Here is a 21,770-nt window from a genome sequence, read left to right on the forward strand (position 1 = left end):
TCTGTGCTATTGTTCTCTACAATGACTTTACATCCGTGAACTGTGAAAGTTAGTTAAAAATGGCACCTAAGTCTTTTACTGGAAAAACAGCATGCTGCCAAAGCCTCTGATTTGACCATAAACAAAAACATTTCCTGTGTATGTACAAGTTTCCCGCTATTGTACTTCTCCTGTCAATGAGAAGTAGAAAGTCTCTGGAGGGAAATTAATCCCGTCCTGGTTCTTTGTTTGCCGTGGCTTATTTTTCAATCCAAGTGTGGAATAAATAAACAAATAAAGAATGTATTCCATTAAAAAAAGAAGTGTTTTTTACAGCCACCATCTATGGATATGTATTTAAACAATGAACTCTAGAAACTAAGAATGTTCATGTGGCGACCAGGTGTATATATAGATTTATTTATTTATAGATCAAGGGAGTCAAATTTAAAAACTCAACCTAATTATCAATATCCAATCACATTGGACCGTGATCCACACCACGTCTCCCAGTCCCTAACTGTGGAGTCGATTTGTTTCTGTCTAATCCTTCTATTTACCTTGGCTCGTCTAAGAAGTGGGTAGAGTCTTCTCAGATCAGGCCATCGCTGTCCAACCACTCAGAGGGCCGTCTGTACACAATGAGCAATTACAGAGGTGTTCTGTGAAAACATTGGATGCCTAGACAAATTGTAAGGAAATCCTCCTGAAAAGGAAAGGAACAGTCCGTGACCTGCAGAGGTCACCGTGTTTCAGATAAATCCTCAGAGCAATAAAACACAGCAATAACAACATGAAAACATAAATGGAAACATCAAGAACCGGAACCTTCTGTCTCATTAGACCAGGGCTGGTTTTAAATGGAAGACTATATAGATCGGGGTCCCCAACCTCTGGTCCGTGGACCAGCACCAGTCCATGTCATTCAGATTCTGATACAAACAAAAAAAGATGTTTTATTTTGGAAATTGAATGATCCTTCAATGCTCAGTACTTTATTAGTGGTCTGTAGTAACAGGTGGTACTGGCTGACCAGTCCTTGGAACAAAAAAGGTTGAGGACCACTGATATAGATGTAACTACTCCATAACAGACTAATACATGTTTCTGCAATTGATTAGTATTTTATTTTTATTTAGAAACTTTAGCAGCAGACATTGTCAGATAAGTTAACGGCACCTCCTCTGAGAATTAGACTAATTGTGTCCAGTATTGTCCAGTTTACTTGAACATGGAAAATGTTTCTAATATGTAGCAGATTGAATTTGCGAATATATCCACGTGAAGCTGCTGTGCCAGGAGGCATTGATAACCTTCAGTACTCATTTGATACTGCACATTGTGTACATGTGTGTAAAAACAGAACAAATATATCAGTCATTGACTCATGTAATCAATTATATCTCTTTATAAACAGGAAATGATTACATCATTACACAAATCTCTTCAGTGATTTGTATAATCAATAACCTGTACTACACAGTTGACCATTAGAAGAAATACACTGTTTAATACATAACTATACACAAACACAAACAAACATAATTATCAATCAACCAATCAATCAATCAATAAGCTATGTATAAGCCTTTAGCACAATAAAATCATTTGAGACGGAAATGAGAAGGAAAAGTTTCCAGGATCAGTTACACTGTCACAGTATCTTTAACTCTTTTTCCTTTTCAATGAAGGTTGTTTCATCATTAGGTGGCAGTAATAGAACTGGAAGGAGGTTGAACTGCCAAAGAATAACACTTAAAAAAAAATAAATAAAAACTAATCTAAACATTATCTAAACGTCTCAGTAAACAACTCTAGGAACAGTTCACAGTTCAGTGTTTTATTGGTCGAAAATGCTTCTGTTCAAAAAACTCAAAATTCTAGTCAGTGGATTCACAACAACGTGAGTTACCGTCTCTCAGGCTGATGCATGTATGACCAGATTTCTTGATTTATTTTATGGTAAACTAAGTCACATGAACGAACCCGAAGACAAATGACGCAATGACTCTGAACATCGTCGTCAGGGCTGTTTCTTCCTTCCTTCCTACCACTACCCTGTTGTTCCAGAACTGTCCTGTGATCACATCAGGAATCTCCAAAAAAGAGGCCGCAGCATGAGAATGCTCAAATCCATTGAGCTCACTAAAGCTTCACTCGCCTCAGGCTGTGTTCTAGCACAGACTGGTGCTGTTGTTGTTGCTTTGCACCGAATAACAAAAGTCACACAGTTGTCTGTACTTTCCATCTGCTGATGATTATCTGTCCCACAGTTATCAAAACACAATGTCTATCAATACATTAGCAAAACATTTGCAGGGGTCAAGAACCGGAGTGAGAAATTATATATTCAAGAAGAAAATAAAGATTACAATTTAAAAAGGCAGGAAAAAGTCAAAGTGAATGTTGTGTTTATGGACCTCGAAAACTTCATTCGTTTATCATACATTTTCTAGACTTTTTTTAAGGTTGGTGGAGAAGCAGCAGTGGTCATCAGACAAGGGTAGAGTCTATCCTAAATCAGACATGGGCAAACTATGGCCCTTTTGGCTTTCTAATCCAGCCAACCAAACACTGGTACAAGGTATGGTAAGATGTCCAACCTTCTGTTTCATGCAGTACAACAAATCAACTGTAATTTCTTTTGACGTCTGCTGCCATTTGATGTGCCAAAGAGTCATCAGCGTTCATAATAAAAACACTACTTCTGTGAGTACAAATACCTCCAGTATGTCCAGTTAGTTCTTTGACAAATAACATGCTTTCCACTCAGTTATTCATAGCACACAGGAAATACAGAGTTTTATAACGCTCCCTCCCTCCTGATGATCTACCCATTCCTACACCCTTGTTGCCATGAGTACGCAGCAACAAACCACGCAGAGGTTTCTGCTTTAACTACATGCACATACACATGGAACAATCAGCGGTGATAAGGAATGTTTGTTTTTGTCTTCTAATGATGAGTAAAACATTTTAAATTAGAATAATTCTGAGCCATGGACACCAAACACGACACACCAAAGTTTCCATGGTAAGTCATTTGGATTTTGTGACACCGTATTCTCTATGAACCCATTAACAGCAGCTGTTGGGTATAGCTAAAGAAAAGAAAAAAAGTAGTAAAATAATAAAGTAAAATTCTTGAAAACAATTAATTAATTTAAACTATTAACATTTATATGTAATATATATTTTATATAATAATATATTATGATATAATATATTTATATGTAATTAATTTATATATGTAAAATAATATAGAAATATTAATTTTATATTTTATTAAATAACATATATAACTCATATTATACTTATAACTCATTATAAATATAATTTTGGGATTCAATGACTTCATGTCCTAATGCAGCAGCTGCAGCTTTAAAACATTAAAGTAAATGATACCGTTTCTACATTGACTGTGTGTGCAACCTTAAGGTTGATATAAGTCAGAAGACTCTGGGGAGAGAGGCAGAAATAAACACATTACATCACAGTAGGAACGCAGACTGCTGTTAAAAATGGTCACCGTGCTGTTGCACATAGACACAGTATGTAGACGTGAATGTCAACAAACACAGGGGGCCATGAAAGCAGTCTGCCTCGAGTTTAGTCAAACACATTACATTAACACTGAAGGGGAGAGAAAAAAAAGATTTGATTTTTACTAAAGTGGTGTATGTATTATATTTTTTTTAATTAATCAGTTGAAATTGTCTACTTTCACTATTACTGGTTTAAAAATTGACTCAAACAAACAGTGAGTTAGTGGGTACAGTGAGTCAACTTTAGACCTAAAGGTTAGACCAGGGGCGTCCACACTTTTTCGGCTTGGGAGCTCCTTTCAAATGACCGAGGTAAAGTGATCTACCTACATTGAAAACTATAAATATATATTTACTACTTTGATTAAATGGCTGTAGTTCTATGGCACAGTACTGTCTGACTCAATACTTCCATGCTCCTTACTTTAGCCCTAGTAATTCGCATCTTAAAATAGAATTCAATCTATTTGTTTCTTTAAATGTAATTGCTCAGGATCTACCAGCACTCCCTTTGAGATCAACTGGTAGATCCCTTGTCGGGCACCCCTGGGTTAGAGGTTTGACTCCAGGTCCAATCATCTACTCTGTGTTCTTGGGCAAGATGCTTAACCCACGATTTACTGTATAAGCATGTGAGCAAATAGACGAATGGTACCGTACAGTATAGTACAGTAAAGTGCAGTGCAGTGAAGTACATGACAAAGTACGTAGTGGACTTCATTGTTGACTATTTGTGTAACATCATAACATTTGTTAAGGATTATACATGTTTAAATGTGAAATGTGTTATTACTGAATGATCGTTTTGTTCTGGATAATGAAAAAAAACAAACCAAAAACAGTTTTGTTTAATAAACCAGTGACATCCAATGATGGTGAGTGAGGGACTGTGGGAGCTTTGTGGAATTTCCTAAGAACTGATGAAAAGTTTTTGACCTACTTTTTTTTTTTCACATACTACAGTTGTTGTACACGGTTTTGAAGGGTCCATTAGATTTTATTTACACAAAGGAGATCTAAGACACATTCCTGATGGTATTAAGATAAAATATTCATCAAAGTGTGAGGGTGCCGATAATCTGATGTGTCATTTGTGAGAAAGTTCCTGTTTCTGTGGGTCATTCTGCTTTGGTCATTGGTATTAATATTATTGTAATGACAAAAATGTCCGTCTTTTTAAGAATCAAAGCAACAAAGACGACTAGAACTTAAAGATTTCCGCAGTAAGTCAAGTAATTGATCTGACAGTTCAGCACAAAGTCATCTTTTATCACATCACACGTACTGGAAGAGTAACTCAAGGTAACTCCAAAGTAGGCCTCGAAATTCAGAATTATACCAAGAACTCAAATATCTGAGATGTAGTAGTTGTTTTTCCGTGCATTTACCAATAACTTCAACACGCAACCAGTGACCTTTTGTTAATTTTTTAAATATAAATATTATTTTATACAGATGCTGCTCCTTAATGTTTTTATCGTGATACAGCTCATGTCATGATTACATCACTGACCGAACAATCTCTCATTTACATAACAGGTACAAAGAGAGACTGCAGACCAAGTGTTTGAAAACATCTACAAATACTTGGACAGTGTTCAGTGGTCAGACTTGGTCAGATGTGAGCCTGGGTAACCTCAGCTCAGCGTCAGTGTTCTCTGTGACTCAGAGTGGAGTCGCACCAGTCTTTTCAAAAGGTTTAAGTCCAAACTACATCTCTCCTAAAAAGCCTGGAAACAAGGTCAACAAAGGTCACACCTGCGCCTCCAAGCACGAGCGTCAAAGAGATCATGTGACCGCAGTGGAGGAAGAACTCAGAAAACATCCTTTATCTACGTTCCCTCATTATAAGGATCACATGACTTCAGAGGTGTGAGTGTGTGAGTGTGTGGAGGGGGGTGTTAATGAAGAAAGTCCTGGTAGAATTGCTGCAGGAAAGTGTGTGTGTGTATATATATATATATATATACAGTTTATATACACAGATATACATTCATATATAGACATGCGTATATATACAGTACATATATACATATACATATATACACGTGTCTACATATAGATGACATATAGACATACTACTGCTGACACACACCTGATCTTTGCAACTACAACTACTGAAGCTGAATTGCAGTAAATCCGCACTCACGTTAAAATCAGATTTTATGGGAAAGGAGTATTTCTTCAAATTTTTTAGGTATTCAACAGAAGCAGGTAAATCTGCTATTTCACAGAGGATGAGTTCAGCCGTCACATCATGTCGACTCCATGTGGACTCTTGAAACCTTAGGGATTGAACTTGGAATCTACCTAAACTTTTCTTGAGTGACTTGAACCTGAAACCCAGTCGACTATACTCATATTCAAGACATCACCTTGTATAAAGGTTGTTTATGTTCATGTATGTATGTATGTATGTATGTGTAACGTAACTTTTGTCATAAACATTTTCAAATGACCTCATATTTCCTCTCTAGTTATTTCTGAGGGTGGCATCTGTTTTGGACCCCGATCTGATAGTAAACATGTCCTCACTTCCTGCCGCTGAGGTAGAGCATGAAGAGGAGGTCGACAAGGAAAACTGTACACAGCCAAAAATGCAAGTAAATGATAATAAAAACACACAAAAAAGACTTTCTCTGCAGCATTACTTCATCACACATCTGCATCATTTTACAGCACGTCTGACACCCGACATCCAAGTCCCAGAAACCCTCATGTTCTACAAATGAACAAGGGCTGCATCAAAAAAAGTTGCATGGTCAAAGTTAAAGCACAGGTGACTCTGAACGGCCACGAGGACATGGAAGTGCTGACTAATGTTTTCAAAAAATGGTTTGTACCTCAGGTAAGAGAAAGTTTCCTGGCTTTAAATTCCTTGATGTTCAGAAAGAAACAAAGAAAATGATGAAACAATGTTATGAAACACTGATGTTTGACTCCCACAGAGTGAAGACAGGTGTGACTGAATAAGACTCATGGGGACAGCTTCACACTAGTGTCCTAGAACAGCCTTCATCGCCACATTTCCTATTCACGTGAGAGACACTCTCCCTCTCAAGTTAAAAAAAAAAATCAATTCCTCTTTGTTTAATACTAATAAGAAAATAGCTGACACACACACAAACACACACACACTAAGTGCCACATCAGAAACAGAATATAACCAGACAATAACCAGGGGAACCAACAAACAAACACATGACATGTTGTTAGTCCAGAGACAAACTTAAACACAGGAAATAGCACTGCACTTAGTCCATGTATACACAGCAGTTGAATACAGGAACTGGTCCCAGACCACACAAAGAAAAAAAAAATTCTGTTGAGTTTTGCCACATTGATTTAGAGTTCATGTGTAACTGGTTCATTTAGTTTAAGTCCTGATGAGAACTTTCTGAGGATTTGGTTGTATCAGATAAGGTAAGGATGTTTCTGATAAAATGATATAAAAAAATTATATATATATATATATATATGTTTAATGATCTGCCACACTACAAACAGTAACTTTTAGACTATGGAGCCCTCTGGGTCAATCTTTTTAAAATTGAAGGTATAAGAGTCACTTATTTCCATCATATCTTCTTTTTTTCTTTCGGCTTTGTCCCTTTTTTTTTTCAGGGGTTGCCACAGCAAATCATTGATTTCCATCTCTCCCTGTTCTCTGCATCTCCTACTCTGACTCCAACTCCAACTTATTTCCATCATATGGAATATTTTATTACCACAGTTCAATCATTTACATGAATTATTAAAGTCATTCTTTTTTTTCTATACATTTTTTCACATCCAACTTTATTTGGTCGTTCTCCTGTAACAAACAAAACAATTTAGTAATTAACTCAATTTATAATACTCAGAAATCTCAATATATATGTATATATAAATATACACACACAAACATACACATACTGTATATATACACACATATATATTTATACAGACATAGACAACCTTAAACACAACGACTTTTATTCTCTGTATTTTATTCCATTGGCCGACACTTTGCTGCTCAGGTGACAGCAGAGGTTTTGGGGTTTTTTTGGGACCATTGCTCAACACACCACAGTCCTGGCGAGGCAGGGATTTAAACTGGCACTCCTCCAGTTACAAGCCCAGTCCAATCTAAGTTTTAATCAGCTGTTTGTCATTGACCTCTTGTGTGGATCTGGTCCAGATTGCTCTTCACTAATATTGGTCTTGGATTTTTTTTTTAAAACAAATCTAATGTAGTGCAAATGTGCCTTGAACCTGAATCTGTGTGTTCATGGTTATGTGTCAGACCTTGAGTTTAAAACCTACCACATTATCTACTGTCTCCCCGGGGTCACATGTCAGTGTCAGCTGTTTGGGTCTGATGTCAGCAGAGAGTGGACAGGTGACCTGCGGCCCAGTGAGAGGTACTCCAGGAAGGATGTCCCAGGACTGGACTCAGTGCACCCTAAAAAAAAAAATTAAAGTTCTATTAGAGAATGGAATAATTACATTTGATAAATCATGTCTGGTTTTATGTATTAAAACACTCCACGTTCAATTTCCTGTTCTGACAGTCACAAAAGTGTTGAAGAAAACAGCATTGTTTTGTCTTTCTGTGGAAAGACACTGTTGTAAACTCACCGTCACCGACTGGTTTCTTGGGAACTGTTTTTCCTTTAAGCTCAGCGTTCTTCAGCGGTTTACTGTACACAGCACAGGTACAAACAGACACACATTAGGCGGTCGGCTGCATTTGCAAAACTGTGCATGTTGCATGAGAGGGTTAAAAGTCAAGTTCGTGACATAAGGCCACATGTTCTTAAGAGTCAACATCACTCATCGGAGTGACAGTGAGAGGTCACCGTTTCCCTCCGTGACACGCTGCAGTGAATCAGGGTGTGGTTGAGGGAAGCACTCACACCACAGCACATGTTGTTTCCTTTCACTGACTCCCTGCTCACTTAAAGGCATCACATGATTTTCAGACCTGATCAGAGCTGGACTTAGAACAAAAGTTAATCCTCAGTGTGTAAGAACAGAGCCAGACGTACAATGTGGTCCTGTGCGTTTTCTCTGGCGGTGCAGACCTCCTCCTGTAAAGTCTGCTGGCAGCAGCGCTGTTGTCTGTGTGTGGTCTGTGGTTTTCTGAAATCGCTCCCTGTAGCTCCTTGACCAGAGACCTGAGCTCCTGTGTGTGGCCCACCTAAGAAAATACACTGTCATTGCAGTAGATGGGCTGATGAGGACAGCAATAACATTTTTTGAAATTTTTTTTAACAATAACTAAAAAAATAGCTTGATTCTTTTCTCTTTCTGTTTTCCCCCGTCAGCTCAGGAATGTGAGTCAGGGAGTGTTTCTGATTAATAAGGCAGATGTGCTGAGCTGGTGTCTTAACAGCCAAATAAACAACACTTCACAGATGCACTGATGGGCCGGAACCCTAGGAGATAGGCATCATGTATAGAGTTTATTACTGCACCTTCATCCACGTGGTGGAGGCCCGCTGTGCTGAGGGTGGAGTGCTGAATACTGCTGGATTCGGGGAATCCTGGTCTGTTGGAAGAACTGTCACAGCAGTGTACAGAGTCTGACCTTGAAGTTCCTTCAACATAGAGAGAAAAAAAAAGAGTTTTATGATCTGTCATTGAAAATGTAAATGTTTACACCATATGTACGGGGAGGATACATTATTTACAGAGACAAAAAGACAGCACGCATTAAAGCTTCACCTTCAGATCCAGGGCATGTTGGAGTTTCAGGTGATAAAAATCCTGCTCCTGCAGCTGGATGAAATCCTGACAGCCTGCAAAGCTTTCTGACAACTGGAGCAAGGAAAGAGTTTGCATCAAGGAAATGTTTCAGTGAAGGAGACAGAGAAAACAAATGGAGCTGAAATATTTTTTTTTTAATCTGGCATCTCTGGTTGTTATTTTCCTGAAGGATGTACCACTTAAGAAAGTAAACTTTGGAGAAGAACTCAATATATACACGTAAGTTCCGTTGGTATTTGAGTTATTAGTATTTTCTTTCTTTCTATCTTAGATTTCTATTACACATTAGGAAATAGAAGTACGACCGGAGGCTAGAAGGGAACATTGCCTGTGGAGACACTAAAGTTAATTATGAAGGAGTACTTAAGCCTTGAGGGCGAGTCGACCCCACAGGGAAAGTACTTTAATATTGGCCAGATGATTAAAACAAAAAAACACTTTTGTGTGCCACTGTGATCTGGCACTGTGTGAGTGGTTAGGTCTGTAATTATGACGTGGGTGGCGATAGCTTGGAGTTACCCTGTGAAGGAAGGACCCCAGGTTATTGATTTGGTCCAGCAGTTTCTGGTCTTTAGAGCGAAGGAGCTGCAGCTCCTGCTTCAGATGTTTCTTCTCCTCCCTGGCAAGAGTGAGCTCCTGATGCTGAAGCTGCTGCTGCAGACTCTGGTTATGTTCCTCCTGGATAAGGAGTTGAAACAGCCCGCAGTTAAACATGTCAAATAAACATGCTTAATAAAATATCAATACCTTTTTTATAAAAAATATTGATAGTGAAATTTGTTATCATCAAATAAACATCCACTGAAGTTTTCTTTCCAATTCCTTGTTTGTTAGCTCCAGGTTCTTTAGTGAAATTAAAACCTTTTTTCACAGTGTGTGCAAATAACATCCTGTGTACCAACTCTGGTTAGAGCCACAATGAGTGGATGGATGCTGAATTATTGTATACTGTGTGTGTGTAATTCTACATATTCATTACATACATAAAACATGTAATGTGATTAATGTCACCGGCAATTAACACTTTAATTTTGAGAGTTTGTAATTGAGCCAGGGTTATGGTTCATATACTTTTATACAACATGGTAGTGACACTGATTCTTAGCAACAAAATGACCTCTGAAGACTTTGATAGTAAATTGTAAAATAAAATGTTTTTACAACACCTTATAATTTTGATCAAAGGAATGAAGTCATTAGAGGGACAACACAGACAGGAAGGTTTGGAGAAAAAGCTAGAGAAGCCAGATTGAGATGGTTTGGATGTGCAGAGGAGGGACAGTGGATACATTGGTAGAAGAATGTTAGAGATTGAGCTCCCAGGTAGGAGACAAAGAGGAAGACCAAAGAGGAGATATGGATGCAGTGAGGGAGGTAGATAGTTGGAGTCAGAGTAGAAGATACAGAGAACAGGGAGAGATGGAAATCAATGATTCGCTGTGGCAAACCCTGAAAAAAAAGGGACAAAGCTGAATGGAAAAGAAGAAGATAAATTTTAGATTAAAGAAAAAAAATAAACAACATAAAAAGTAAAGTATAGATGGTTTTAAACCTGCTGCAGCTCCTTCACTGTCTCTTCCAGATGTTGAATTTTACTCTGCAGGGAGTCGGCTTGCTCTCTTCTGGCAGTGACCTCCTTCTGCATGTCCATGGCCACTTGGAGGCCTGAGGAGGCGACAGACCAAGCAGAGCATAAACCAGAAATGGTAAAAAAAATACAGACAACCTTGTTTGTATTCAAAGGTTATAGTGGGGTCATCTGATTTTTATAGAAAATAAAAACTTAATTGCATAATGTCCTATGCTGTACGTGGGTTTGTATATTGAGGCAGATCTCACCGCATCCATCAGCTCCTTCTAGAGTCCTCAGTGTGCTCCTGACCTTGTCCAGCTCCTCACAGGTGCTCCTCAGCTGCTCCTGAAGCCTCAGCACCACACCCTCCTGCTCTGCCTCCTTACAGCTGTGGAGTCGTTGCAGCTCCTCGAGCTCCTCTGAAACGATGCCCACACAAACACATGCATCACATCCACAGGGAAACACACACTTCGAAACATAACTAACCATGAGCAGCAATGGAAGGGCTTGGTTGACAGAGTAAACATACTGAACAAGTCTCTTTGTTTTTCTAACACAGCAGGACAAGAAGATCATTTGATTTGGCCAAGAACTGTGAGAAGTGAACTGGCTCTTTAACCAGAAAGGGTCATGGGCTGGGACTGAGAGCAGCTGGATTCACTTATCTGCTGTTCAGAATCAATAAAAATCTCAACTGGTGTTGCTAAATTAAAATATAGGACTATTTTATAATATCCTAAACTTCTAAAATGCAAAGAAAGAGCTGTTATATCTTTAATAAATAAAAAAGGATCACTGACTAAAATAACTAGACTAAAATTCTTTAGTTTTGTCTGGATGTATTTTCAAATTCATGAATTGAATTAAACATAAAGTGACTGAGATTAAACAAACTGGTTTCTAAAACTAAGGATAAGAAATGTAATAAACTGATGCTATCACAGCTAAAAACAGACTGTAAATCATGATGTGACCATGACGTGCTCATCAGACACCAAGGTTCAACACAAAGTTACAGGAAATTATCTCTGTGTGCGTCATCACCACTGTCCGACTTTTCCGCTTTCCAAATCATTATTAGACTTAAATTCTGTTTAGTTATTGGTCCCAGTTACGCAAGACTCAATGATGTAATGCCTTCATTGCATTTTATTGCACACACTTCCAGTTGGTAATTGCGCAATAAACTTTTTACATCTATATAAATCTTTTTACACACATATATATATATATATATATATATATACACACATCGTTATCAATTTAATGAGAAAACACTGCTTATTTTTGACTTGGTAATATAGTTGATATTGAATCTTCATAACGCTGTAATCCACAGCTGAACTCACTGCTGAGGGTCATGTATCGTATCCGCTGGACTTCCAGTTGTGTGGTGAGCTGCTGTTTCTCCCCTGATTCTTCCTGGACACGTTGGTTATGCCCAGACACGCACATCTGCAGTAGCTTCTTCTCGTGTTCTGAAGCAGCCAGATCTGACTTGTGCTGGTCCAGCTCGGCCTGATCAACATTGACAAAAATTGAAGAATAAGCATAAAGCAGGCAGTGACGTGAAGACGTGAGTGTGATGTGGAGGAAACAACAGGTGGCACTGTGTTGACAACAGAAATGATTTATCAACCTTAAGCTGCTCCAGCTGTTTGATGAAAATGTTGCGGTCCTGCTGGAGGTGGTCAATGGTGTGACTCTGCTGCATTGTCATCTGGCTGCTGATCTCTATCTGCAGCTTCTGACAGTCAATCTGCTTCTCTCTGTCATCCAGCTTCAACCTGAGCATCTCTGCCTCTACTTGTAGAGTGTGGAACTGAGAACGATGCTAGGAAAAAAATTATGTTTAGCATTTTTTCAGAAGAACACCAGTTCAATTCCTATTTCATGATTCCGTACTTGCCGAGCTTCTTGGTGCTTGAGCTCCAGTTCCTTCTCTTTCCCATGCAGTAGTTTCTGAGTCCTACTTCCATCATGGGTTCTTTCGTTCAGCAGAGCCTGTAAGCAACTTTTCTCCTCTTCAGCCCGGTGAAGTTTATTTCTAGCCTCCTCCAAGCGTCCTCTCAAAACCTTGGCCTCCACCTGGAATTCATGCTGCTGCTGCTCACTGCATCCCTGAGGCGCAAAATAAATTCTTTAAGGACGCAACAAATCAAACATTTAACAGCGAGTTATTTTCTATTATAACAGTTACTCTAGTGTTATTCTGACTGACTCATCATTGTCCTGTTTTTAAGTCCAGCCCTCAGGTCTGTTTCACTTTGTCCCATGTGTTTACAGGTAAACATAGAACTGGAGCTGCTCACGTGGTTTCTGTGTCTTTATTACCTTCACAGAGGAAGGTTATTCGTGTTGGTTGGCGGGGAGCATTAAGACCCAAAGAGAGAGACTTTAAATTATATGAGACAGCTCCAGTTATGACAACAAGATACACATAATACCACTGATTGCCAACCAATATGTCATGTCTTTTTTATGTATTCTCCAGACCTTTAGTTTGTTCAGTTGGGACTGAAGCTCCTCAAACTGTGGCAACAAACTTTCCCTCTCAGTTTGAACTTCCAGCACCTGAGACTGAACCTCAAAAGGCTTTTCCTCCAAATAAGAGACATATAAAAAGACAAAAAATAAACTTTTATTTTTGTTTGTTTTATTCACATTCATTTTCCTTTACCTACACTTGATGTAGATCTACTAGTTGTAGATAAAACCAATCACTTATTCATCTTCAGTGAACACATAATTATTAATATGTAAAAAAAAAAGTCTCATGGTATATTAACACGCCTTATACTATGATAACATTATCTTTACCTTATCTTTATAGTCGGAAAGAGTTGACTCAAGGTCATTGATCTGACACTGGTGCAGTGACGTCTGCCTTTCAGCAAGTTTCCTGTGTGCAAGATTTTTAAAAAATATATAATTATTTTAATAAAACGGATGTATTAGGTATATCACATTTGTCCTTTTTAATAAACAATGCGTTCGGAAACAAAACCTACCGGAGAATCTCCAATTTGTGACTCAAGGTGAAGCTACTTTGATTTGATGAACTCAGTTTATCAGACAACAGTGCCATCTCCTGGCAGAGATCTGTAATCATTTCTCTCATCCTAAAACAGCAAATTAAAATTCTTAAAACACTACTGAAGCTAATAATGGTAAGTAAAATATTTTTAAAAATCAAATACTTAAAAATATCATGATAGTTACATTGCACAATATGAAAATAATACAAATTTACAATTTGTCAGTCATTTTGTGGGAAAAAACAGTCTTTGTATTATTTGACTAAATGTCAGAAACTTTGTGTGTTTATACAGCAGTTTCATACAATGCAACAAAAACCATTAAATCACAAAATGTAACTTAATTTAATTTTTTAAAATAATTTAATAAAATAAATGTCTTACCTATGATTCTGTTCCTTTGCACTGTCCCCATAAATATCCATATGATTCGCTGTCTGTTATAATATAGATAGATGGATAGATAGATAGATAGATAGACAAATAGATAGATAGACAGATAGACAGATATAGATAGACAGATAGACAGATAGATAGAGAGACAAATAGATAGACAGATATATAGATAGATCGATAAATAGATAGACAGACAGACAGACAGTTAGATGGATGGATAGATAGAACAAATATATCAGTGCAGACGTACACTGACATGACCGCAAACAATGTCTCATATAAACCATAAGGATTTTCACCTGCATCCTGTCTGTCTCACTGTTGAGATCAGCAGAAGTCGGTTGTCCTGAAAGACTGCCTTTATCACTGTTTCTACTTTGAATCTTGTGGGACAACAATGCAGAGTACATTTCCTTCATCATCTCTTCCAGTGTGTTTACTTTCATGCCAAGTGTCAGTGTCTCATCCTCTCTCTCCTGCAGCTTGTCGTCTGTGGCTCTTTTGATTTTCTGTAGCTCTTCTAACATGCAAAGCATCTGTTCCATCTGATCAACGTGTTCCCTAGAATCATTTAATCTGCAAAATTACAATCAAGGGGTTAAATACAAACACACAACTCTATTTCTGAATTAGAATCTTCTCAGAAGTTTACCTCAGGTCAGATAAGACCACATTCTCCATTTGAACTTGATGAAGCTTGCTCTGTAGGTTCACAATGGCACTGTCAAAACTGAATGGCTCTTTTTCTGGCATATTTTGTGTCTGTTTAAATGAACATATTTCAGATGGTATTACCTGTGGTTTAAGCAAATGGGGGACACTGTTTTCTACTGCCTTCTGCGACACTACCTTTTCAGGAGAGTCCAGGCTGTAGTCCTGAGGTTGAGTCACTGTGTGAAGGAAAGATTCCCGCAAAAGTATAAAACAAACATTTTGTCAACACTGTAGATTGAGTTTTTCAAAACTATTTGACAACATTTGTATGTGTTTATCTATGTGTAGCCTGTTATACAATTAAAATACAATTGGAGGACAACACTTGTACTCACAGGCATTAAATGTGTAGTTGAGGCTGCTTGGTCCAGGTGAGTTGTTGATACTATATTTGCAGCCAAACCTCTCCAAGGTGACTTTAGTTGCATTTTCTACTTCTTCTTGGAGCTTCTGAGTTTCCCTGATTCGCCTGTTGAGTTCCTCACTGCCAAAAAGTTTGCAAGGAACATTTTTAACGTTTCTTTGGTATTAAATATGTACAGTGTAGAGGAGTGATTAACATATATCTGAAGATTAATCGAATTTTTATAGGCAGGGAATTTCTTGTAGATCTTATTTCATTAAATCAGTGACATTCAATGAAAAATCAAATGACAGTTTTTTTTTATGTTAGTGCCTGTAGTCATCTGTCACTACATGAAACACTGTAAGGGTTTAAATAAATGTTTGTTACGCGTGGCAGTTCCTTAAAAGAGAGTGTTTATTCATTATAAGATGAGAACACGATTACCTTAGTTCATCCGGTGTCATTCTGTGCAATCTCAACACAATGGAGTCCTCGTGAACCTCTGTAAAATTAATTACATGATTTGTGGACAAAACAAAATATTCTTATTAACCTAAGTTAGTATAATAGTAAAGTAACAGAGGTATTAACCGAAGGCTGAGTTAACCTACGTACCACTTTTTCGACCTGTTTCTCGCATTGGTTCGTCATTATTGTGCAGTGATTCTTCCAAAACGGAAGAGTCAAACGTCCCTGCCATTTTAGTAAAAAGGCCCGAAAGTCCGTGATCTGTATTTACTCGAATACTGAAGCTTTTTATGAAGTAAACATTAGGCAACTCCTTAAAACAACACAACACAGCAGTGCAGAGTCGTTTCCATTAAACGTAAAATGTCGCCATGGAAACAACTGAAACTAACTGCAAATATTGTGTTTTCTGAAGTTAATACCAGCAATTTTGACATATCATAACTCTACTGTTGACTATAGTTGTCAATTTGATTAACTTCCTGGAGCAATACTTATTTTCCACCGGCGTAAAATCAAGTTAGCGCCGAAATGTTTATTTTGTCCTGCGACGAAGATACGTCATAAGAACGTGTCCAGCGCGGGTGGTGCTGGGTAATGGAGTACGTTTGTATGTCCAGGGCGCACCCTCTTTTTCAGCTGTTGAATCCTTTGAATTTTTTAAAGATTTCTCTCAAAAATCCTTAGTCTAATTGAGATATGAAGAAGTAACAAGTACCATTTGATTTTGCAGCAGCTCGGCGGCCCTTAGGCAAGGTAAGACGAAACGAAAACATGTTATGTATGGGCTTGTGAATGTGAATATGTGAATTTGTTGTTGTTGTTGTGTTTTGGGAATACCTTTTAGTGTAACATTTAATTAAGTGTTTCTATGATTTTTTTAAATTAAAGAATAAAGGAAACAATTGTAGTATTTGAATGTGTATCATATATTTTGTCTCTTATGATTGACTATTTGACCTACTTTTTGACCTACCCTCTACATCCTCTGTACGTCTACTAAGCAGTAACAATGTTGTCAAATGGCATATTCCTGTAGAACATTTTAAATAAATATGTTTATTTAAATATGTGTTCCCAAAAATAATGCATTCATATCAACAAACACATACGTTTGTTTTTGTCTACAGTCAGGGAGTGGGTTTTGTTAAGGGGGTGGGGTGGCATCATTCCATTGATACCTGACACCAAGTGGGTGGGCTTTGCCAGACTTTTCAGCCCTTGTCCTTATGAGGGGTAGCAGTTGTTGCAGATTATGCCATGAAGCTGAGGAATATGTTGTCTTTCAGGATGAGGGACCGTCAAGCTGTTGACAGCCTACTTCTGAAGGAGCTGAAGTCATGTTGTGCTCAAGAGTACAGCTTCCTTCCCAGAGAGGCCGGCCTGAAGTTGATGGAGTCGGCTTCCGCAAAGGTAACACACTGACCTACTTCTGCTTTTATGGTGGTTGTGCAGATACATGCAGTTTCCTTAAGAAACCTTTGGTGTTTTCAATAATTAATCCTGCAGTTCTCTGTGTTGTTAGAGTCACATCGGTGTGTCTGTAAAATGCCGAGACCACAGAGTGGAGGAACTGTGGGGCCTGACCAGCTTCTTTGGCTACAGCACCCAAACATTTGTTCAAGCTGTCAACCTGTTAGATAGATTCCTTGCCATCATGAAGGTAGGAATTAAAAAATAATAATTTGAATTATTAAAATAGTGTTAATAGTTGATTTCTGTTGCTTTATATTCAAAGACACATAGTGCATGCCTTTCATCACGTTGCCATCACGGGTGTGACAGCAACAATGGTCTTGACCTTCAGCCACGAGACCTGCAGTCACACTTATCACCATTGTGTTATTGTGACAGGTGCAGCCCAAACACTTGCCCTGTATTGGAGTGTGCTGTCTTCACATGGCTTCCAAAATGATCGAGGAAGAGAGCAATGTCTCGCCAACCCAAGAACTCATACGCATCAGTCAAAGCCGGTTTACAGTGTCAGATTTGTGTCGTATGGAGAAGATCATCTCAGAGAAGCTCAGTGTGGAGACCAAAGCAGTGACAGCCTTAACCTTTCTACACCTCTACTACTCTGGCTTCCAAAACCAGCTTGTTGAAAGGTGAAATTATTGTCTATTTTTCGTCATTATTGATGCATTGATGCCAGTTGATATAGAACTGGTGGAGAAGATACTGTCTTAGAAGGTTTGATGGGATATATTTCATTAGGATTTTCTTTGATATATTACAGTGAGAAGATCCCCAGCATTGGGAGACTGGAAGCCCAGTTAAAGGCTTGCTTGTGCCAATTTACATTTTCTAAAGCAAAAGTAAATTTCATTTATAGGGTGAAAATTTTCATTGTTGCATCATTCAAACAGCATCTGATTATCCATGGTTGGTTCTTTATGCAGCCATCAGTGCTGGCACTGTCGCTCATTGCTCAAGAATTTGATGTTCTCCAATCTGTCACCTCGTTGAAGATTGTTCAACAGTTTCAAAAACACCTCAAGGTAGGTAGAGGCCTTTGCAAATAAAAATAAGCAGGAGATAAGTGTGAGGTTGAATGATAAATGTTAGACTTTGCTTTTTGGTTTTGTTGAACAAATAGAAAATTGGTAAGTTTTGTTGTTACATTGTTTTAGAATTACTTAATTTCATATTTGTGCAATACACAGATTTGCCACTTGAGATCTGTTTTAGTGCAGTGGTTCTCAAACTGTGGTTCTGGTACGCGAGTGCTCTCTAGTCGTACACAGGGAAAATTCACATTTTCACATTTACATTTTCAACTGAATAAATCTAAAACATACCATGCACAATTAATACAACATTTAAACATAAACATCTTTCTAAACATTTCTAAACATCTCTCCTGTGTGGTGGAAGCTAATAGTGAAGGCCTATGCTGCTATATTCTAATGTTGGTCATCATGGTGGTACTCAGAGAGATCAAGGTTTTCTCAGGTGGTACAGAGTAGAAAAAGTTGGAGAACCACTGATCTAGTGTAATTAGTAGTTTATCTTTTTGTTCCTTTTCTTCTGGTTCCAGTGGTTTTAGCTGTTATTTTAAGTTTACATCGTACACTATTTAATGTCTGTGTCCCTGTCTGACTGCATTTACATGTCATGCGTGGACAAGAATTTGTTGATGACAGCATTTTTCAGGCTATTTTGGTCAGCTCCTCTCAGACGTGTGTTGTCTTTACAGATCAGTGACAACGAGCTGCTTCTCTGGAAGGAATTTGTTGCCAAGTGCATGAGCGAGTACCACTCGAGTGAATGTAACAAACCAGACAATAAAAAGCTGGTTTGGATCGTGTCCCGAAGAACAGCACAGAATCTCCAGGCCAATCGCTTCAGTGTGCCAGGTCTGCCAACCATTCCTGAGGGAGGCTGGGATGAGAGTGAAAGGTAAGTTGTCACCATGTTTCCATCTACACAACTTTTAAAAAGTAAACATACAGGACTTGATGGAAAAACAAAACGCTAAGAAAAAACAATTAAAAAAATTGGGAAAACAAAATAGATGCTTTAAACCAGGTTTCCCAATCTTTTTTAAGCCACGGCACAACACCAAACACAAAACTCAAAAACAGTATATTTAATGAAATATAATAATCTTCTAGTTTAAATGACCTGATAATTGACTTAAATCTTGGCCTGTATAGTTGAAGACAGTGCAGATATACTGGCAGGAATTGAAGAAAGACACAATGATCTTAAACAGCTCTGATTATCTTTTTTTTTTTTTAGTGTTTATAGCTATCTGCTGCTACCTAGCAGAAGAGTATTTAACTGTTCTGCCTTTCATGCTTCGATGAGCAAAGAAAAATTATATGAAAATAAATAAATAATAGTTTTCAGCGCAATTAAATGAAATTGGATAATTTTCCATGGCACATCTAATGATTTCTCACGGCACACTAATGTGCCACGGCCCAGTGGTTGGGAATCACTAATTTAACTACAAGACACCATGAGGATGAGTACGTGGATGCTCTGCGCAAATAGATAATTTCATCTGGAGACATAAGGAGGCAGTCACACCCGAAGGTTTGTTTCTCATATCCAAACCTCTCCATGTCTCTTGTTATCACCCTAAAAGACCCATCCCATATACAAACATGCTTCCGAAAAAAGAATTCTGCAGATCAGTCCAGTCAAGTACTACACTATCCCATAATAAGTCATTGTCTTTGTATTCTCTGGATGGTTATGTGTCCTCCACTGCATGGTGAGTAAAAAACATAAATGGTATTAAAGAGTTATTCTCGTCCTCTAGCAGGGTGACCCAGTTTGGTTGGGTAGTGATGAAAGCCACGGTTTGAGAGTTTGAGAGGAGGAGTGGTCTGCTCATGTGACTCTCAAGTGACTCATAAACAGTAGTTGTTGTCTTCAAGTTGCTCGTAGTCACATGATCACAGACCACACCTCAAACAACATGAAAGCACGGCAGCCTGGATGAATGACAATCTGAGTAAATATTGTGAATGTATATGCGACTTTGCTGCTAGAGTAGAGTGTGCTCCTGACGTTCTTTCTTCTCTCATAGCGAGGACTCCTGTGAGGACATGAGCAGTGGAGAAGACAGTCCTTGCGGCTCACCAGGAAGTGACGGCGAGGGAGCTTTCTTTCCCTCCATCTTCCCTATTTGCAGAAAGTGATGAGTCATTAGTGTGTGTTTGTTGTTGCCTTCAAATGTAGTCTTGCCCTCCTGCACAGGATATGTTACTGCCAGCTAAGCATTGCCATACTTTGAAGCTGTTTTTTCAACTGTGGCGTTCGAGCTAACAATTTTTTAAAAATTCATTTATTTTTGTGTTATTAATACAATTGTTGTTTCCAGAAGTTGCCTTTGGTTCCAGGTTGCTTGCTAAACTATTTTATGTTGTGTTTTTTTTTTACACTGACTGTACTGTTAATCTTAGCACTCGTTGTGCTGTTGCCTAGCAGCCGTAGTCTCACGACTTCACACTGGGACATATCTGCCCACGTCATGACCACGAGCTCAGCAGTTGAAGGCAGGGCATCAGCGGAAATGTAGCTGATTTATATTCACCAACATGACTCCACACAAACCTGTGTCATGTCTTATATAACAGGTTGTGATCATGAAGTGCCTGCATTGATTGTCAGTTCCTCCACATGTCCAAACGTCTCCGAATGCGAAAATGGAAACGTGCAATATCTCAGCAGCTTGAGCGCAATACATTTGAACCTGTCTTTTATTGTGGTGTCCAGTCTCCACACATTCCAGAACAAACAGTTACAAGCACAAGGACTCACAGTTAAAACCATCCCAGACACCAGTGTCATCATCAGTCCCGTTTAAAAACTGATTTTTTTTAACTGTATAGCCTTTTCTGTATATGTTCATTTACATGCGTTGGTATATGCTACCATAATATGATATGATGATTCAGTGTTAACATATCTGACTGTATATGCATGAAAACATGTATTTATGTGTGTGTACATGTTTACCAAGATAAGCTAAAAAGTAAAAAAAAAATGTATATAACCTGTAAAAACCAAAAACAAAGAAAATGTATTTTTGCAACATAGAGTTTATGTGGAATAAGTTGAATTTCTAAGAAAAAAAATCCATCCTAATAAACATTTATATTTTTATCTAGCATAAATGCGTAAAATAGCAATTTCTCTGTGAACAGACAAGCTGCGATCCAGACAAGAGTCAGATGTAATCTCTCAAAAGCCCAGACGGAGCACAGTAGACCTTCACAATACTGCATTAAACCACTCGTATCTGCTCTATCCTGTTCCGTGGCCCATGGACCAACATTTAAAAATCACTTTACACCAATGCAGAACAAACTGTAGTAGTGATGAAAACCCACTTTGATGATTTATTTTTCAGTTTCACACAAAGGCAGGAGGATCCTGAAGTAAAGCAGCCGTGCACTCTCCACCCTCAGCAGTGGCCAGGTGCTCTGGACATTAAAGTAATT

At 38.2% G+C, this 21,770-nt stretch overlaps 3 protein-coding genes across 6 annotated transcripts; 2 read left to right on the plus strand and 1 right to left on the minus strand.

Annotated features, from left to right (window-relative positions):
- The first annotated feature begins 2,288 nt into the window (after positions 1–2,288).
- On the plus strand, positions 2,289–6,978 carry fam47e (family with sequence similarity 47 member E). Of its 2 annotated transcripts, XM_025053352.1 has the most exons (5): positions 2,292–3,013; positions 5,064–5,394; positions 6,002–6,123; positions 6,204–6,372; positions 6,473–6,978. In XM_025053352.1, exons 1-5 carry the CDS (start codon positions 2,979–2,981, stop codon positions 6,491–6,493), a joined length of 678 nt encoding a protein of 225 aa, XP_024909120.1. In that variant the 5' UTR covers positions 2,292–2,978; the 3' UTR covers positions 6,494–6,978. The 2 variants fall into 2 exon arrangements, with proteins under 2 accessions (XP_024909119.1, XP_024909120.1); XM_025053351.1 differs by lacking the exon at positions 6,473–6,978 and having other exon boundaries at positions 2,289–3,013; positions 6,204–6,464.
- Positions 6,979–7,203: 225 nt separating this feature from the next.
- On the minus strand, positions 7,204–16,338 carry LOC103397611 (coiled-coil domain-containing protein 158). 2 transcript variants are annotated; one of them, XM_025053348.1, is made up of 21 exons: positions 15,961–16,338; positions 15,790–15,847; positions 15,335–15,483; positions 15,135–15,175; positions 14,938–15,047; positions 14,585–14,861; positions 14,274–14,326; positions 13,863–13,973; positions 13,672–13,753; positions 12,757–12,972; positions 12,491–12,685; positions 12,201–12,369; positions 11,115–11,267; positions 10,828–10,940; positions 9,795–9,953; positions 9,234–9,326; positions 8,984–9,106; positions 8,555–8,706; positions 8,145–8,206; positions 7,830–7,968; positions 7,204–7,338 (listed from the first exon to the last, which is right to left on the minus strand). In XM_025053348.1, exons 1-20 carry the CDS (start codon positions 16,043–16,045, stop codon positions 7,868–7,870), a joined length of 2,502 nt encoding a protein of 833 aa, XP_024909116.1. In that variant the 5' UTR covers positions 16,046–16,338; the 3' UTR covers positions 7,204–7,338; positions 7,830–7,867. The 2 variants fall into 2 exon arrangements, with proteins under 2 accessions (XP_024909116.1, XP_024909117.1); XM_025053349.1 differs by lacking the exon at positions 7,204–7,338 and having other exon boundaries at positions 7,829–7,968; positions 14,938–14,987; positions 15,081–15,175; positions 15,961–16,337.
- Positions 16,339–16,422: 84 nt separating this feature from the next.
- LOC103397610 (cyclin-G2) lies at positions 16,423–21,436 on the plus strand. 2 transcript variants are annotated; one of them, XM_025053350.1, is made up of 8 exons: positions 16,423–16,569; positions 17,103–17,226; positions 17,339–17,476; positions 17,668–17,918; positions 18,050–18,128; positions 18,213–18,311; positions 19,010–19,212; positions 20,354–21,436. In XM_025053350.1, the coding sequence occupies exons 2-8, from the start codon at positions 17,104–17,106 to the stop codon at positions 20,463–20,465; spliced, it is 1,005 nt and encodes a 334-aa protein (XP_024909118.1). In that variant the 5' UTR covers positions 16,423–16,569; position 17,103; the 3' UTR covers positions 20,466–21,436. The 2 variants fall into 2 exon arrangements, with proteins under 2 accessions (XP_024909118.1, XP_008334155.1); XM_008335933.3 differs by lacking the exon at positions 16,423–16,569 and having other exon boundaries at positions 16,977–17,226.
- Positions 21,437–21,770: the final 334 nt, after the last annotated feature.

Source organism: Cynoglossus semilaevis, chromosome Z (genome assembly GCF_000523025.1).
Source record: "Cynoglossus semilaevis isolate Cse_v1.0 chromosome Z, Cse_v1.0, whole genome shotgun sequence".
Lineage (NCBI taxonomy): Eukaryota > Metazoa > Chordata > Actinopteri > Pleuronectiformes > Cynoglossidae > Cynoglossus > Cynoglossus semilaevis.

Coding starts and splice junctions, on each gene's coding strand:
- LOC103397611 (XM_025053348.1), bottom strand. CDS start 16,045: ATGGCAGGGACGTTTGACTCTTCCGTTTTGGAAGAATCACTGCACAAT. Junction 8,707..8,983: donor CCTCCACCACGTGGATGAAG/GTGCAGTAATAA, acceptor GTATTTTCTTAG/GTGGGCCACACACAGGAGCT. Junction 7,969..8,144: donor CAAGAAACCAGTCGGTGACG/GTGAGTTTACAA, acceptor TTTTTTTTTTAG/GGTGCACTGAGTCCAGTCCT.
- LOC103397610 (XM_008335933.3), top strand. CDS start 17,074: ATGAAGCTGAGGAATATGTTGTCTTTCAGGATGAGGGACCGTCAAGCT. Junction 17,227..17,338: donor TGGAGTCGGCTTCCGCAAAG/GTAACACACTGA, acceptor CTGTGTTGTTAG/AGTCACATCGGTGTGTCTGT. Junction 18,129..18,212: donor TTACATTTTCTAAAGCAAAA/GTAAATTTCATT, acceptor TTCTTTATGCAG/CCATCAGTGCTGGCACTGTC.
- fam47e (XM_025053351.1), top strand. CDS start 2,979: ATGGACACCAAACACGACACACCAAAGTTTCCATG. Junction 3,014..5,063: donor GACACACCAAAGTTTCCATG/GTAAGTCATTTG, acceptor TTTACATAACAG/GTACAAAGAGAGACTGCAGA. Junction 5,395..6,001: donor AGGATCACATGACTTCAGAG/GTGTGAGTGTGT, acceptor TTTCCTCTCTAG/TTATTTCTGAGGGTGGCATC.